This window comes from Peromyscus leucopus, chromosome 4 (assembly GCF_004664715.2).
Source record: "Peromyscus leucopus breed LL Stock chromosome 4, UCI_PerLeu_2.1, whole genome shotgun sequence".
In the NCBI taxonomy this organism is placed as follows: Eukaryota; Metazoa; Chordata; class Mammalia; order Rodentia; family Cricetidae; genus Peromyscus; species Peromyscus leucopus.
This window is the reverse complement of record NC_051066.1, coordinates 7,457,147-7,475,626: the sequence shown is the minus strand read 5'-3', so window position 1 is coordinate 7,475,626 and position 18,480 is coordinate 7,457,147. Positions and strand designations below refer to the sequence as shown.

At 55.3% G+C, this 18,480-nt stretch overlaps 1 protein-coding gene across 1 annotated transcript in view; it reads left to right on the top strand.

Moving 5' to 3' along the window:
• Lamc3 (laminin subunit gamma 3) overlaps positions 1–18,480 on the top strand; it is a 58,555-nt gene that overhangs the window by 10,717 nt on the left and 29,358 nt on the right. Inside the window, exons 2-12 of the mRNA XM_028884664.2 lie at positions 458–762; positions 2,575–2,705; positions 5,492–5,658; positions 7,616–7,804; positions 7,885–8,002; positions 10,533–10,631; positions 13,002–13,138; positions 14,147–14,257; positions 15,584–15,770; positions 15,922–16,040; positions 17,110–17,334. Coding sequence (XP_028740497.1) covers positions 458–762; positions 2,575–2,705; positions 5,492–5,658; positions 7,616–7,804; positions 7,885–8,002; positions 10,533–10,631; positions 13,002–13,138; positions 14,147–14,257; positions 15,584–15,770; positions 15,922–16,040; positions 17,110–17,334 — 1,788 coding nt within the window. The remainder of the gene's footprint in view (positions 1–457; positions 763–2,574; positions 2,706–5,491; positions 5,659–7,615; positions 7,805–7,884; positions 8,003–10,532; positions 10,632–13,001; positions 13,139–14,146; positions 14,258–15,583; positions 15,771–15,921; positions 16,041–17,109; positions 17,335–18,480) is intronic.

The window sequence follows — 18,480 nt, the reverse complement described above, 5'->3', positions numbered from 1 at the left end:
TTTGTTTGTTTGTTTATTGAGCAAAAAGAGACACTGCCAGTCAGGGTATAATGGTTCAGATTCCCATACAAAGGGGTGGGTTGAACTAGATAAAATATGGGCAAGTATCTGGGCAGTGGTGGTGCATGCCTTTAATCCCCCCACTCGGGAGGCAGAGGCAGGCGGATCTCTGTGAGTTCGAGGCCAGCCTGGTCTACAGAGTGAGTTCTAGGACAGGCTCCAAAGCTACACAGAGAAACCCTGTCTCGATGCCCCCCAACCCCAAAAAAAGATGGGCAAGTAGCTGGGAAGCCGGCTGGTGCTGCCCTCCGCATGTTCCCGACAAGCATCAGCAGCCGATGGTGGTGCCCCAGCCTACAGCTCCAGGGGGTTTCTGCCAGGCAGCTCTCCTGCTTCCCCCATGCAGGGCTGTGTACCTGTTCCCTTCTGTAAGATGGTCTGCATCTGCCTGCTGCAGGGAAGGCCTATGAGATCACCTACGTGAGGCTGAAGTTCCACACCAGTCGCCCCGAGAGCTTTGCCATCTACAAGCGCACGCATCCCGGGGGACCCTGGGAGCCCTACCAGTACTACAGTGCCTCCTGCCAGAAAACCTACGGCCGTCCTGAGGGCCACTACCTGTGGCCGGGCGAGAATGAGAGGGTGGCCTTCTGCACCTCTGAGTTCAGCGACATCTCCCCCTTGAACGGGGGCAACGTCGCCTTCTCCACCCTGGAGGGCCGCCCCAGTGCCTACAACTTTGAGGAGAGTCCTGTGCTGCAGGTCAGTGGACAATGGGGCCTGGGGGGGTCATGGGGGGATGGGGCAAGCCTGGGTTGGGGGACAGCAGGCAAGCCAGAAGAGCTAGGACCTAGATGCCCTTAGGACCTCCTGGCTGGCATACCTTAAACCCTAGAATCCTTTTGTGGGTACCTGGTTTTCAGCTTTACTTTTTTATTTTATTTTATTTCTGTTTTGTTTTGGTTTTCTGTGTAGTCCTGGCTGTCCTGGAACTCACTCTGTAGACCAGGCTGGCCTAGAACTCAGAGCTCTGCCTGCCTCTGCCTCCCGGGTGCTGGGACTAAAGGTGTGTGTCCCCACTGCCCGGCTCGGGATCTCAGCACCTAATAGGCAGAAGCAGGAAGGTCAGGAGTCGCAGGCCCACCTGCATCCCGCCTGTTTCTCTCAGCTGTGCGAGGCTGCATAATGGATAACAAGTTCTACTTAGGAGCCTAGACTTCCACTGGTGAATTATTTTGTCTCCATCCAGGCTTTGGCTCCCTGGTCCTCAGAGGCCTCAGCATCTCCCAGGGGCCTTTCTGAGAACACAGAGCACCAGGCTGTAATGTGGCTTAGAGATGCCATGCTTGCCCAGCATGCACAGGGCCCTAAATTTGACCCCAGCACCACAAACAAGAAGAAGTGCAGGGGTCCCAATCTGCACAGCTCGGTGGGGAGAGCGCTTTCCTAGCACAAAGGAAGCCCTGGGTTCCATCCCCAGCACCATATAATCTGGCTGTGGTGGTGCACATCTGTGTAATCCCAGCACTTGGGAAGTGGAGTTCCAGCCATCTTGGGCTACATGTTAGGCCAGTCTGGGATAAATGCAATCACATCAGAAGAAGAATAAAAGGGGGGAGGAGGGAGGAGGGAGGGAGGGGAGGAAAAGGTGAACTGCAGCCTCACTCCGACCTCACAGTCAGACCTGCCTTCAACAGACCCCTGAAAGCAGTGACCTTTGCAAATCCCAGCCCCAGGTGACTCAGAGAGTGACAGGGACCCGCGGCCTCAATGCTGTACAGAGTTCTCAGGACTGAGTCCTGCTGGGGTGAGGAGCAACTGTACCAGGAGCTCATTTTCCATCCTGACGGCCTGATTGCTAAGCCAGGGGCTCCTGGGCTGAATTAAAATGTTGATTAATATTCCGCCGGAGCCGCCTCTGATTATAACAGCAGGCGGATGGAAATGTCACTCTCCACGTGCATCCCCCACTTCCTCACCACGCGCTTCCACGGGGAAGCTGCTCATCCAGCCCGTGATCAGCAAGTATTTATCAAGTGTCTGCTCTGTGCCAGGCGGAGCCCAGGGGCTCTGGCTTGTGGGGCTCGTGTTCTAGGGTGTCAGTCTTCTGCATGTAAGGGGAGAAAGCAGGGAGGGGAGAAGGCAGGCAACCTGCACACCAGGGTCTCAGACGGGCTGCTTCAGCTGCTGTACACACACACACACACACACACACACACACACACACACACACACACCACTTCTGTGCAGATGCCCGGCCCCACACACAGTAGTTGGCACTGCCACCCTCCTCCTCACACCCTCGGGGAGCCACTAATCTGGCTGCATTTTACAGATGGGGAAACAGGGGTACCAAGGCATTGGGGCTTGTCACAGAGTTGTACAGTCAGCAAGTGGCCCGGCCCCAAGATTGACCCAGGCCTCCTGATTCCTGGCCTCTCCTCAAGATTTGTCTCAGCCAGGCCTGTCCCTGTGCCCCAGGACCACCCCCACTTTCTGGGGACCAGGGAGCAGGATTTCCCAGTGGAGCAGGCCAGGAACACTTGCTGATGCTGTCCCTGTCCCCTTCTCCAGGAGTGGGTCACCAGCACCGAGCTCCTGATCTCTCTGGATCGGCTTAACACATTTGGGGATGACATCTTCAAGGACCCCAGGGTGCTCCAGTCTTATTACTACGCTGTGTCTGACTTCTCTGTGGGCGGCAGGTAGGCTGCAAAGGGGCACAGAACCAGGGGAGGCCGAGGGAGCAGGCCCCATACCTCAGGTCCGAGAGCCACAGAGCTGGTGAGGTACCTGGGGTGATCCAGAAGGAGTGAACAGGACCCAGCCCCCTGCCTGCATTTGAAGTCCTGCTCCTGGCGCCATTCCACCTCTGCAGACCTCCCCCAATGCGTTTCCACATCACCAGGAAATGTGGAGAGACGAGAAGTTCCTACCCCAGGCCTGTGGTGTAGTGGACATGAATTCAGTAGCTCTCAGTAAACACATGAGTGTACCCCAGAATAAAAGCCCGGGCTGGCCTCAGAGTCTGCTCTGCAGGGTAGTCCAGGCAGAAGCCTCCATGACTGGGAAAGCTGAGCTTGAGGGAGGAAAGGCTACGAGGCTGGAGTGAGGGCAGGTCATAGACAGAGATAATTCCCACCCCGCTGTCTCTGGGGAGCCACTGAAGACCTCAGATTGTCAAACACTCAAACCCAGCTATTAGCTGATTCCCCCACCTCTGTGACAACACACTTGGCGAGGCAACTTCAGGGAGGGAGAATTTATTTGGGCCCACCAAAGTGCAGTTCGGGGGTCCAGTCCGCCATGATGGGACGGCGTGACGGCAGGAAGTGAAGCGGAGAGAGATGAAGGCTGCCTCAGCTGGGGTTCTCCTTCTATCCACTCTGGACCCCAGCCCAGGAATGGGTCAGTTCACCCTCATCTAGAAACTCCCCCAGGGGCCGTCCGGAAGGTGAGTCTAGGTCCTGCCAAGTTGACAGTGTGAGCCACCACACCTTGGTATAGCAGTGTGGGGAAGGATGCGGAGAGGAAGGGGCGGGCCCTGAAGGAGGCGGGGAGCTGGGACCAGCAGGTGTGCTGAGACCAGCAGGCACTCAGGGATGCAGGGCTGGACCGCAGGGCAGCAGGGCCGGGAGCCTGGGCTGACAGTTAACTAAGGTGATGTGAGCGATAGGCTGTGGGTGTGGACAACGGTGAGGACGGCCCTCAGACGCTGGGCTCCCACGACTCAGGGGTGCTTGGTCAATACTGAAGCTGGGGAAGGCAGGGAAGAGCCCAGGCCCAATAGCTGGCACTTTGAGATGTCTGCTCCATGAAGACTAGGTGTGAAGAGACCTGAGAAGACACTGGTGAGGAACTCCAGATGACCCCCTTGACTTGCAAGTCGGGTCAAACCTCCCAGCAGGACTCCAAAGATGGTCATGACCGCCATCTGTTGTCAGGGGCTACAGGCCAGAACACATCTGGGTCCCAGCTGTGGGACCCAGACCACCCTCAGCTCTACAACTGGCTGTGAAGGCTGACTTCGGGAAGGAACAGCACCTTCCCTTGGGTCAGAGGGATTCCCGGGGAGTGGGGAGCTTGCAGCACCCTCTCAGGGATGGAGAAGTCACTTTCAAGTTCCCACGACCCCCACCTTCTGAGGCTGACAGGGGCTGGACTCAACCCTCCCAGCAGCAGTGGGGGGTTGCTGCCCGTGAGAAAATAGTCCCATAACCCCGTGTCCCCAAATTAGAGATGGTGCTGGGGGCCCTGGAAGTGGCCAGTCATCCATCACTGCCCTCTGAGGACAGAGGGGGAGTGGGACTTGACCTTGGGGAGCCAGGATGGTAACTCTGTCTGCCACTGTTGTGTCCTGAGCCTGCTCCGTCATCTACGGAGCTGAGGTATAGAGTCCTTCCCACCTCCAAAGACGCGAGCAACGTCTGGAGCTATTTGCTTTGTCTGGGACCATCTCAAAGCAAGGCAGGAGCAGGCCAGTGTGGGCTCTGAACCACACAAGGTCAGTCTCCACTCAGCACTCCACATTGCCACCCCGCAAAGCACTTCTTGGTTCTTACTGAGTTCACCCACCTCTTGATCTTGTGGGTGTCCTGGGATCATAGGCCCAAGGCTGCCTACCAAGGCTCAGACTCCGGGGACTTCTTGGGAGGGCACAGGGTGCTTCTTTCTTTCCCTTTAAGACACAATTGCAGAATTACCTGGGATAACCTTAGTCCGCTTAGAACTGACCCTATGACCCGTTGTCCACCCCGACCAAGAAACTGAATTGGCTTCTCCCTGGGTCCCAAGACCCCTGATTTGGGACTCCACCCAGAGAGAGACTTCTGTGGCAGCCAGTTACTATCTGGAAGCCACAGATGGACGGCATTCCAGGCCTCAATTTCTCAGTCTGTTCAAAGGGGATGCAGGAGGCTGGTGTAGACAAGTGTGCTTATTAGTTGGTATTTTGTCAACACAGCTAGAGGAAATCTCAACTGAGAAAATCTCTCCATCAGACTGTCCTGTAGGCAAGTCTCTGAGACATTTTCTTGATTCACGATTGATGTGGAAGGATCCAGCCCACTGGGGGTGGTGCCACCTCGGGGCAGGTGGTCCTGGTTGCATAAGAAGGCAGGCTGGGCCAGTCATGAGGATCAAGTCTGTTAGCGGCACCCTTCATGGCCTCTGCTTCAGTTCCTGCCTCTAGGTTCCTGCGCTGACTTCCTTCATAACAGACATAATGGGAGTGTGCAAGATGAAATAAACCATCTCCTTCCCAGGTTGCTTTGGTCGTGGGGTTTACCACACAGTAGGAAGCTAACTGGGGCAGCAGGCAGCAGGGTTTGCTCCGTCAAGCATTTAGGAACCCGGCGCTCTCTTTATCACAGCCCTGGGCAGGTGGTCAGGGCTCAGGGATGCCCACACTTGCGCTGCAGTCAAGGGGTGCCGCACAGCGAACCCCTCCCTTCTCCCAGTGTCTCCAGCCCTCCTCTGGTGCCTCCCTCAGGTGCAAATGCCATGGTCACGCCAGCGAGTGCGGCCCCGACGCGGCCGGCCAGCTGGTTTGCCGCTGCCAGCACAACACCACGGGTGTGGACTGCGAGCGTTGTCTGCCCTTCTTCCAGGACCGTCCGTGGGCCCGTGGCACCGCAGAAGACGCCAACGAGTGTCTGCGTGAGTGTCCCTGGGGCGGCAGGCCGGTGATGCTGCCTGGGAGACAATCCCCCAAACCGCACAGTGGGGCCGCTCCTGGGTGGGCCTGGCAGCGTGGAGTCCGCAGCTAGGAAGGGGAGAGGACGGGATGCTGAGGGGAGCTCGAGCATCAATCCCCTCACAAGTCGTTCCTCCAGGACACGTCCACCCAGAGAGGCGCCTGTGGTAGGAGGGCAGGAAGGTCCCCAAACTAGACTTAACCCTTTGTTTTAACTGTTCCAACCCTGGCCGCTAATGAAATCCAGGCCCCCTACCCCCACCCACAGGGCTCTGACCCGCCCACCCCAGCCTTTCCCACAGTCCCCCACAGTCCCCAGAAGGCCTTTGATGTCCCAGCTGTGTGTGGTGTGGCTCTGCCTGCCTAACCTCAAAGAGGCACTGGTGAAGGGAGGAGGGGCCCTGGAAGGCTACGGGGCAGTGGCGAGGGAGAAGCCTTCCCAGCGGGTGTACCAGCCACCCCAGCACCCCACTTTCCCGGTCTCCCTTCACAATCCTCCAGCCTGCAGCCCGGGGCAGAAGTCCACATACAGCCTCCTAGCTGGTCGACCTCCTGGGCCTGGGCCACGTCTGCCAGGGGACCGTGGGGAGGAGTCAGATTGTCCCTTGGGTCAGACAGCTTTTTCCTGTCTTCAATAGCTGCCCCAGGGGGGGACGCAGTCTTAATAAGTTCCTCTTGGCTTGCTGGCCTCCCCCCACACCCCCCCACCCCCCCACCCCAGGAAGCTGTGCTGCTCTGTGCTTGGGCCAAGTCTGTGCCTGTCTCTACATGGTGGGGGTGCCGAAGACCAGACTGCCCGCCCGCCTGCCATGGTCAAGTTTCTGTCCTCGGTCACCAGCCTGAAAGATGTCGTTTCATGTCTGACCCTTCACCTCTGACTCCTAGCCCAGGCAACCTCTGAGCCTCAAATTCTTTGCCCTTCACGTATCTCTAACCCTCTTGTCTCTGTAAGCCCCGCCCCTCCTCTGGCTCTAGCCGCCAACCTCCCCCACCTTCAGCGAAAGCTCTTCAAAGTGTGCAAATGCACTTATGGCCCTCACCTGGTTACACCCCTCCCCCCCCCAGCCCTGGGCTCCTGGACTCCTGGCACCTCTGTCTCCCAGCCACCTTGGCACCACACACCACTCACCTTGCGGTATCCACCATCCCCTGCCCGTCACACGGCAGAGTTGCCCACAACCAGCCTCTCGAGACACACACACACACACACACACACACACACACACACACACACACACACACCAAGCAGACACTGCTCCTCTGGTCCAGATGTTCTGCTCCTGGATGGGATGTGTTTCCTGCTCTATCACCTTCCCCATCCCAACGCCTTTCCGACTCCCTCCAGGAAAACATCATTTTGGAGTATTTATTATGGAGCCCACCTAGTTCTTAGGGAGCATTCTGTTTGGGGACATTCAATGACCAGGCTCTGTGTACTCGGTCAGACTAAGCCTGAAAACCATCCTGGACTCTGGCGCTTTGTGTCAGTCACTCTTCCTGTTGCTATGATAAAATGCCCAACAAAATAGTATAAGGAAGGGAAGGATCGTGTGGCTCACAGCCTGAAGTTACCTCATGACGGGGAACTCATGGTGGAGAGAGTATGAGGCAGCTGGTCCCACGGCATCTGCAGCCAGGGAGCAGAGGGTGGTTAATGTTGGTGGTCAGCTTGCTTCCAGGCTTCTTCTTCGGTCCAGGTCCCAGCCCAGAGGATAGTGCCGTCCATATTTGAGGTGGGTCTTGCTACCTCAGCCTACTGTAGAATCCACTGAGAGGTTTGTGTCCTTGGTGAGTCTCGGTCCTGTGAGGTTGACAAGATTAACCAAGCACACTCATCTGGGAGATGCCTGCTCCAGGGGACAGAGCCCCCTCCCCGAGCAGAGCGGGTCACTCACACTTACACCCCTCCATCCCTCACAGCCTGCAACTGTAGTGGACGCTCCGAGGAGTGCACGTTTGACAGGGAGCTTTTTCGGAGCACGGGTCACGGCGGGCACTGTCGTCACTGCCGTGACCACACGGCCGGGCCACACTGTGAGCACTGTGAGAGGAACTATTACAGATGGGCCCCGGGGACACCGTGCCAACCCTGTGACTGCCACCCAGCAGGTGAGTGGCCCCAGCGTCACCCTTCCCCAGCTCCTGTCCTCAGCTCCTTCTGCCTCCGCTGCCCTGTGTCTCCTCCCCAGGCTCCCTGAGTCTCCAGTGTGACGACTCCGGCACCTGCACCTGCAAGCCCACGGTGACAGGTTGGAAGTGTGACCGTTGTCGGCCTGGGTTCCACTCCCTCAGCGAGGGCGGCTGCAGGTGAGGATGTGGGCACGGGCGGTCTGCGTTGACCATGCTGTGTGTTGGTGCTAAATACGACATGGAAGGTACAGCAGGTCCTTCCTGGCTGTAGCGATTTTGAGGCCAGCCTACGATCCATAAGACCACACCCCCAAAGTGATTCTGAATTTGCAGTATTGGCCACTGTGAATTCCACTGTGATCTACCAGTATTAAATGTGTCTGGCCCCTCTCTATGTCCTTGCCTTACATTTTCTCATCCTGTAACCACCAGGCCCCAGCCTTAGGAGACATAGAGCTGGGGACATGGGAAGAAGGAACCTGCCCGGTGGGGTTGGAGTGGGGGAGACCTGGGAGGTTCACTTGCTGTGAGAGGGACAGAGTCCCAGGTTGAACCTGAGCCTGATGAGTGAGGGACCCAGAGACACTCCAAGTAGGAAATACAGCCAAAGCTGAGGCAAGGGTCAGGCGAGGCTCAGGTCTGGAAGAAGAGGCCCTGGTGCAGAGGAGGCCTCGGGGAGCTGAGGGCTGCTGTGAGCAGGGAGGCCAAGACAGGTGGCTGTGTCCGAGGCTGCTGGAGGCGTCGGCAGGGGTAGGCCTGGCCCTGAAGAGGGGGGAAGGAGACAGCAGATTCCAGAGCCCAAGTCTGTGGTGACAGAAGACTGAGGAGGAGGAAGGGATGGAGGCTGGTCCTCGTGGCAGAGGGCCAGGTGGAGACTGGGCAGGGAGCCAGGTATTATATACAAGTTTGGAGTGCGTGGTACCCAGCCATGAGGAGAGAGACTAGTTCGGGCCCAGCAATCTGCCACAGGCTGGCTATTAGAGAGGGGCCAGACACATTTAATACTGGTAGTTCACGGTGGAATTCAGTGGCCAATACTGGAAATTCAGAATCACTTTTGGGGTGTGGTCTTACGGATCGTAGGCTGGCCTCAAAATTGCTACAGCCAGGAATGACCTCCTGCCAGAGTTAGAACTGTGCACCACCCGTGGCCAGTTCTGTGTGGTGCTGGGGTGTGGACTCAGGGCTTCATGCATGATAGACAGGTACTCTGCTGTCCCCAAGCCGCACTTTTAAGTAGACTTGTCAAGGCTCAGCTGGTCAAGTGCTCACCGCGCAAGCATTAGGATGTGAGTTCAGATCCCCTGCCCCCATGTGAAACCCACAAAAGCCGGGTACACCATCTGTAAGCCGGTGCTGGAGGCTGGGGGGCAGGCAAGGACAAGTGGGTCGCAGGAGGTTGTTAGCCAACCAGTCTTGCCAAATTGGTGAGCTCCAGGTTCAGTGAGAGACCCTGTCTCAAAAAATAAGGTGGAATGCAAGAAACCTAATTTCAACCTATGACCTCCATACATACATGCACACACTCATGTACACACACAGGAAAGAAAAAATAAAATGAATGAACTTAGTTCTAGTGAATAATAACGTGTCCCCATGCATTTGAAAGGCAGGAGAAGCTTGTTGGGTGACATGGTGGTGCAGAAATGCCCACTAAAGTCAGGGCCAGGACTCAGTGGTGGAGTAAGTGCCTGCCAAGTATGTAGAGGGCTCTGGATTCTATCCCCAGCACAGCAAAAACACACAAAAAATGCTGGACCTGACCCTGGCTGCCTCCCAGGTCTTGGTCTTGGGACCTTTGCACATGCTGTTCCCCTCCCCCGAGCATGTTCCTTTTCCCAGCCCCGCCCCCTCAGCCTGTGTCACATACTACTACCCATGCTTTGATCCCCAGCTGAAGCATTGCCCCCTCGAGAAGCCCCCTGCTCCCCCACCCCGCCCCCCGCTCCCTCCCATTCTCCAAGGCTGGGCCAGAGGCACCTCCCTGGGGCTGCCTCACCGCTGTCCATCTCCTTCACGCTCCTGGGATCCCTGTCTTACCAGCTGATGTGTGGGTGGATGGATGAGTGAGTACGTGGACGGGTGCATGGAAAGATATGTGGATGGGTGGATAAATGGAGGTGAGTAGACGGCGGACAGAAGGATGGTTGGATGGATGAAGGTGGGTGGATAGATGCATGAGAGAATGGGTGGGTGGGAAGCTAAGGGACAAAAAGATGGATAAACAGATGGATGGACAGATGCACTAATGGAGGGGCAAGCAGGGGATGCTATTCAAGAGCATGGGTGATGGATGGGTGGATAGAGGAACCAATGGAGGACGATGGGTGGATAGGAAGTGATAACGTGAGTGGTGGATGGATGAACGGACAGATGGATGGATGGATGGATGGATGGATGGACGGAGGATGGATAGATGGATGGATGGACGGATGGCTGGATGGATGGACAGACGGATGGATGGATGGACGGGCGGATGGATGGATGGATGCACCAGTGGGTGGGTGGGGTAATGGGCAGGGGCATCATTGCATGGGTAGGTGAGGCACTTCCTGGTAAAGTGGGAACAGTGCCACCAAGCACAGTCTCTTGGATAATGCTATCCCTGACTTCTCGGGAGCAGGGAAGAGCATGAAGAGTTCTGAGGATGGGACAGGCCACTATGGAGTTGTTCAATGGACATGTGTTTTCTCTGTTTCTTCGGCAGGCCCTGTGCCTGCAATGATGCTGGCAGCTTGGGCACCTGTGACCCCCACAGTGGGAATTGTCCCTGCAAAAAGAATGTTGAAGGCAGTCTATGTGACAGGTGGGTGTGCTCATCTACAGAGTGGCCTTGGGGGTCTCTGGTGAGGCACCCATGCTGTGTAGTAAGGGAAAAGGCAGGGCAAGGTTCCCGGAGACCTGGGCAAGCCTGTCACCCTATGTTCTGTCTGAAACCCCAGGGACCTGCTACCCAGGAAGATAGCCAAGGCCCCATGGGCACTGCTTATATTCTGATCCAACAACATTGAGGGTTTGTTAGCCGAGGAAATGCATTATTGCTTCAAGATCAGAATCCTGGAAAGAAAACTCTGAACAGATAGGAAGAGCGTGCCTAATCCAGGCAGCAAATACCTGGTTATCACATTTCAGCTCTTCTGCCTCACACCCATGGTAGGTGTCACTGGTGGAGAGCTGTCCCAGCCCTCCCATCTCACACCAGTATCAGACATCACTAATGGAAAGCTGTCCCAGCCCTCCCATCTCACACCAGTGGCAGACATTATTAATGGAACACAACAATCTTAACCTCAGATCCTCAATGCCTTGCTCCAAGGAGCCCCTACCAACTTATCTAAGACAAGAATCATCCCTGTCCCGTGTGAAAGGGATACAGGAGCCAGTCCACAGGAAACCTCAAAGCTGGAACTATTTGAATAACAAAATTCATGAAGACGTGATTACATTATAACCCTAAGAGTGGGGCAGAGATCTGTAAAGCCAGTACATGATTGGATAAATAAACAGATGACAGCGGGGCAAATCTTCTTTCAGAATTCCAAATGCTGGAGAAGGGTGGGGTGGGAAACCAGGCTGGAAGCGGCAGGCAGCAGCCACTGCCCACAGCAGCCACGAACGCATAGCCTCAAGAGTCGGCTCTGGAAATAGTTACTAATAACAATGGTGGCTTTCAAGTGTGTTGCCAGCAAGTTCTTCGGTACTTGTCCCCTCCTGGGAGGTTGTTAGTTGTTTTGTGTCTTGTTTTTGAGTCATGTTCCCACTGTGCCACCCAGGCTGGCCCCACACTATTAGAGATCTGCCTGCTTCTGCCTCCTGAGTGCTGGGGTTCATTCAGTGCTACTCTTGGCCCTCCTTTTTTTTTTTTTTTTTTTTTTTTTTTTTTTTTTTTTTTTTTTGAGACTGTGTGTCAGGAGGTCAGGCTAACCTTGAACTTGCTATGTAGCTGAAAATGAACTGAAAATGACCAGGAGGACCCTGGTCCTCCCCACCTTCACCTCCTGAGTACTGGAGTTACTGGTATCCACCACCATGCAGGGTCAGTGCCCCTCTTCTAATGAGTAAACTGCAGTGACTGTTTAGACAAACCTTGTGGGCATCACAGTAGCCAGGAGATGATGTCACTTAGGAGGCTGAGACAGGATTGTTAAGAGCACAAGGCCAGGGCAGGGTATAAGACTCTATTTCAAAAAACGAGGGGGCTGGGAGGATGGCTCAGCAGGTTCCAGCACTTGCTTCTTTTCCAGAGGACCCACGTGGTGGCTCACAACCATCTGAAACTCCACTGCCAGAGGATCCAACACCTTCTTCTGGACTCCCCAGGCACCAGACATGCACATAGTACCCAGATATGCATGCAAGCAAAACACTCATACATATAAAACATTTTTAAATTAAAATATCCTTTAAGAACAAACAAACAGTCGGGTGGTGGTGATGCACATCTTTAATCCCAGCACTCGGGAAGCAGAGGCAGGTGGATCTCTGTGAGTTCGAGGCCAGCGTGGGTTACAGAGTGAGTTCCAGGACAGGGTCCAAAGCTACACAGAGAACCCTGTCTCAAAAAGCCAAAATAATAATAATAATAATAATAATAATAATAATAATAATAATAATAATAAATAAAAGAACAGACAAACAACAACAAAACCCAAAGCCTGTCGTGGTAGTGTGCACCTTTAATGTCAGCACTCAGGAGGCAGAGGCAGGAAGATCTCTGTGAGTTCAAGGCCAGTCTGGTCCACATAGCGGCTTTCAGGCCAAGCAGGGCTACATAGTGAGACCCTGTCTCAAACAAACACCCCACGGAAACGAAAGTGTCACTGGAGAGGAGGGCAGGTTTACAGTCAGAGGCACCAAGGCTAAATGCAGTGTCAGGTCCTGGATCAGGGAAACATGTTATCGAGGAGAGGAGAAGCCCTGACGCAGCCTGGAGTTCGTTAGCATCAGGCGAGGCTGATCTTTTCTTCGAGGCTGTATATCAGCAGCAGAGACTGAACCAGCAGGCTCAGGACCGTCTGTCCTGCCTTTCAAATTCTTGTGGTTCTAAAATAATAATAATAATAAAAATTAAAATGTTTTCTTAAACTTCCCCAGGATTCTGAACAGTCTAGCTGGGTGGACCCCAGTCCTGTGCCGTCCTGGCTCAGATATGCGACCCCGCCTGACTCTCTTGCAGATGCCGCCCTGGGGCGTTTAACCTGCAGCCCCACAACCCGTCAGGCTGCAGCAGCTGCTTCTGTTATGGCCACTCCCAGGTGTGTGCCCCCGCTGCCGGGTTCCAGGCACACCACATCCTCTCAGACTTCCGCCATGGTGAGCAGCACACAGAAGCTCCTTCTAACAGCGTGGTTCCTTGCCCTGGCTGGGCGTCTCGTTTTGGAAGCTAGGGTGGGGACAGCCCGTCCGCCAAGGCCCCTCTGGAGAGATGCCCCCGGCATCCACACCGCCTTGGTGGGCAGAGTGTGGAGGGGAGTCCGTCCGCCGGCACCTGCCCGCTACCCCTGGGCTCCTTCCCAGCCTCCACTCTCCCTGCCTCCAGCACGTAATCCTCTGGGTGGTACTGGAAGGCTGGGTATGTCCGCAGGCACCCTGAGCCCTGTGGACAGCCTCCATCCACCCCCAGGAAAGTTAGTCTCTCTTAGCATATTTGAGTTCCAGCTTAGAGTCTGGGCCTCCATGCATCAAGCACCTGCTGTATGCCAGGCGCAGCTGAGCTCCGCATTCCAGGGAATCTCAGCATCTATAGACAGATGTTCTCATCCCACTTTACAGACTAGACTGGGGCCTGTCTGAGATTGGTTCTGGCAGCCACGACTATGTCTTTGGACCAAAAGGGGTGGAACTCCAAGCTCTGCAATCCATCAGAGCCGGTGTGCACAGCCATACTCCTTGGAACACTCCCCCACACCTGAGAGTTTATAGTCTGGCCACTGGTCCTTGGGCATCCAGACACAGTGGCAGTGCGCCCTCTGCTGGACACCACACAGAAAGCACGTGACAGTGGCTGGTCAGAACAAGCTCTGGCCAGGGCTTGTCTTCTGAGTCCTAAGATAACATGGAGAGGGCTAGCGATGTCGCTCGGTTGGCAGAGTTCTTGCCGAGCATGCACAAAGCTCTGCCGGGATGTGGAATCATTGTCCTTACCTCGGGCATGGCCTAGTCTTCAGAGAGTGATTTTCCCCCACCGTTCCTCTCTGAGACAGGGTCATGTAACCCAGCCTGGCCTCAAACTCCCTCCCACTTCAGAGCGCTCTGGACTTGTTCCTGGAGGCCAGCCTTCAGGCTCACAGTTGGGGTGAATAGTCTGTCTTTGATGTGTAGGAGCTGGTGGCTGGCAGGCCAGAAGCATGGGCGCATCAGAGCGTCCTCTGCCATGGAATCAGAGCGGGATCCTCCTGGACCTGCAAGGAGAGGAGGGACTCTCAGCACCAGGTAGGTGACAGCCCTCCAGATCACAGCACCCAGGTCCCTGCCAGCTGCTAATCAGACAGTACAGGGAGTGGATGAGTGCTAAAAGACAGGTTCATTCTGCTCAGTTCCTGCATATCTTACGGTAGCCTTCCTGTCGACAGAGTCCTGAGGCGGTACAAGCCATCTCATTTCCATTCCTATGAAGTCCCCACCCAGATTCAACCATGGGGGCCATTCCACCTCATCCTAGTCCTCTCCCAGAGACCCCTTCCTGACTCTGCAGTCTGACTAAATTCCCACTTCTAAACGAGAGGGATTCCATTGGAGCACAGGTTTAGGGGTACCCGCCACAGCAGGTGCTGACAAGCGGCCACACGTTCGGTGGCTGAAAACACACACGTGCATTCTCTCGGTGTTTTTGGAAGTCCGAGGCATGGAGTGGGTGTCACAGGGCTGTGTTCCTTCAGGCCACTCCAGAGCAGAGACCGCGTCTCCCCTGCGGCACTCACCCCTCCCCACCCTCAGAGCCACTGTTTGCTTACATTCACAACTGACCTCCCCTCTCTGGAGATTCCCTTGGCCCTTGCTGGATAATCCAATAGCCCTCCTCTGTACCACGGCCTGTGCACTAACACCCCCAACTCCACCTGCAGCCTTAATCCTTTTTGCCTGGCCAAAGCCCCCCTGTGCAGACCCATCCCTCAGGGTTTCGGGTTGGGGACACCTTCGGGTACTATGATTCTTCAATCAAACCACAGCATATGTGAAATCACCAAAATACTGTGTGTGTGTGTGTGTGTCTGTGTGTCTGTGTGTGTGTGTCTCTGTGTGTGTCTGTGTCTGTGTGTGTGTGTCTGTGTCTGTGTGTGTGTGTGTGTGTGTGTGTGTGTGTCTGTGTGTGTCTGTGTGTGTCATGCATGTTTGCACGTGAGTGGGCACAATTGTGTGTATGGATGCAAACACGTGAAGGCCGGAAGTTGATGTCAGGAATCATCCTGATCCCTCTTCCACCTTGTTCCTTGAGGCAGGGTGTCTCAATCAATCCCAGAGCTCGCTGATATGACTAGTCTCACGCCAGCCAGCCTTGCTCCATAGATCTCCTTCCTGCCTCCACTTTCTGAGGCTGGGATTACAGCGGCCGCCATGCTCATGTGGCATTTACGTGGTTCTGGGAATCCACACTCTGGCCCTCTCACTTTGGTGTCAAGCCCTCTCCGGAGCCCTGGCCTTGCGTTTTCCACCCGCTGCAGGCACACGCTGTTTGGATGGCTACTTGTTGCCATCGATACAGATGCTAGGATCAAGTCAAGCATGTGGCTCTATCAAAGCCTTTCCTCTTCCCTTCAGAGAAGTTCCTGGGAGACCAGAGGCTCAGCTATGGACAGCCAGTCATACTGACCCTCCGGGTGCCACCCGGGCGCTCCCCACCTGCTGTGCGCCTGAGACTGGAGGGGGCAGGATTGGCTCTGGCTCTGAGGCCCTCCAGTCCACCTCAGGACACCAGGCGGCCAGGACAGGTTCAGCTCCGGTTCCTGTAAGTGGCCTCCGTGTCCTGAGAGATGGAGGGAGTGGGATGGGCAGGCAGGGTGGTCTCTGAGGTCGAGACACACTGGGAGGCTCCTGAGGACCCCAGGCTCCCTCTGTCCCTACGTCAGGCTGTCCCACTGACTCCCTGTCCCTTCCAGCCTGCAGGAGACCTCTGAGGAGGCAGAGCCCACACTGCCTGCCTTTGACTTCCAGCGGCTGCTCGCCAATCTGACTGCTCTGAGCATCTGGACCAGGGGCCGAGGCCTGGGCCATTCTGGTCAGTATGATGACAACACACAGGACCTGGCCCTGCGTTACTTGCGGAGTTCTCGCGGCACGGACTCTGAGATTGAGAAATCAGGACACGTGCAGTGTCTGAGGATAGAGGCAGGGGCTGGACTGTGGGGAACAGGGAGTCCTGGGGAAGGACAACTCTAGGAGCAGGTATATATATGGTCCTTGACAGAATCCAGCACCACCCCATCCCTCCATAGCGTCTTTTTGTGGGCACCGTCCCCCCTGCTGGGCAAGAGTGGCATTGCATCTCAGCCACACCATAGGCTGATAAGGATAGTAAGCTTTTAAGACAGAGTCTCACTGGTCTTGAACTCTTGATCTTCCTACCTCTGACCCCCAAGTGCTGGGATTGCAGGTGTCTCCCTCTGTAGCCCTGTCTGGTCTGGAACTTGCTATGTAAATCAGGCTGGCTTTGAAACTTAAAGAGGATTAAACTCACGTACCACCATGCCTGGCCAACTTTAAAAACTCAACGACATTTATTGGCTTGTATATATGTCTATTTATGGGCACACACTCGTGTGTGTACCACATGTGTGGACGTCAGAGGACAGCTTGTGGAATCCTGAGAATTGAACTTGTGTCACCAGGCTTGGTGTCCTGGGCTCTTAACCCGCTGAGCCATCATGCTGGCCCCAAGCATGGACATCTTGCTGTCTTCTCTGTGTGTCTGTGCCCCGCCCACCGGGATTAAAATCAAGATCCTGCAGAGCTAAGTGCACATCCTAGCACTGAGCTGGCCCACCGGCCCTTATCTATCTCTTGGTCTGAAAATCATGTTTCCTTTGCTCTTGACCGTTGTTTTTAAAATGATGCTTAAAAGCTGGCATAGTAGCTCACGCTCGCAACCCCAGCAGTTACGAGGATAAGGCAGGAGGATAGCAATCTGAAGACCGTACAGGCTATACAGCAAGACCGGGTCTCAAAAACAAACAAAAATAACAGTTGACTTGCAGGCTGCCTTTGTAAGCCCGGACCTATCTCACAGGTGCTCAGGAAGTGTTAGGTAGACATGCACGTAGGTCTCCCCCTCTCTCCTCCTTCTGCAGGTCAAGTGTTCCTGTGTGAAGTCCGGCTCACGTCGGCCCGGCCCCAGACAGGGCTTGCCCCACCAGCCTCTTGGGTGGAGACTTGCTTGTGTCCCCAGGGATACACAGGCCAGTTCTGTGAATTCTGTGCTCAGGGATACAAAAGAGAGCTACCTCGTGGGGGTCCCCACACCAGCTGCATCCCCTGCACCTGCAACCAGCATGGCACCTGTGATCCCAACACAGGTGAGTTCCCAGAATCCCATCCCAAGGCTACCTCAGCCGTACAGGCACAGGGAGGCTGGCCCGCACAGACGTCTCTTGGGGACCACAGAAGGAAGACATTCAGAGGGCCATGCAGGTAACAGCAGCTCGTGGGTGTCAACCCAGAGCCACGAGCCTGCACCCTCACGGCTTCATGGCGGTGGCCTTGGGAGAGTCACTCCCTGAACGCCCCATCTGTACAGTCTGGACAGTGATAGTGTGCACACAGCCCAGGCCGTGGAAACAAGGCCACATGAAGGTCAGGGGATTGTCCAGACTTCTCACAAAACAGCCCTCTCTGCACCAAAGCTCAGGGGTAGTTGACCAGGTGAGCTGGGGGGTCTTTTCCTGGGAGAGGCAGATATGGGACGTAATAAAATAGGGCCATCCCTTTCCTCCCTGGTGATGGCCCTCCACCTTTGACTCCTGCAGACATCGGATGGTATGTGCTCCATTACTGTCCCATTCTCCAAGACAGGGACCTGAGGTGAGGGGAACTCATGACCAGTAGATGGCAGAGCCACACCTCTTACCAGTCTGGAGTGGGGGTGTCATTCAGTAGAGCTATTTCCCACGCCTGTAGAGGAGAGAAACCTCACTAGGGTCACGTTACCAGGAGGTGCTAGGGGACAGACACAGGCTTCTCCACCTCTGTACCACAAGCCTTTCACCCTGCTGTCTCTATGGAATAGATGGGGTCTCTGTCACTCCTGATCCACAGAGCATCATCTCCCTGACCTGCGGCTGAAGACATCACCAGTTGAGCTTAGATGAGGCCTCATAATCCTTTCCCACATAATGCTCCCTGCAGACATCACCAATTGAGCCTAGATGAGGCCTCATAATCCTTTCCCACATAATGCTCCCTGCAGCTCCTATTGAGGGAATAGAATCTTCTCATGAGATGGAACTAATTTTTCACTCCCACGGAGCTGGACTTGGCTACAGCTTTCCACTCTATATAAGCAAGGCTCATTTGTAAATGGGTGGGGCAGCTGGTAGAAGAAGAAAGCCTGAGGGTGTGGTACTGAGGCAGGGGACCGCCCCTCATCTGCTTTTCCGGGGAATGAAGCTCCCTTCCTTCCTCCTTGCAAACCTGGCTGGACACTGCTGGTTGCCTCCTGCTGG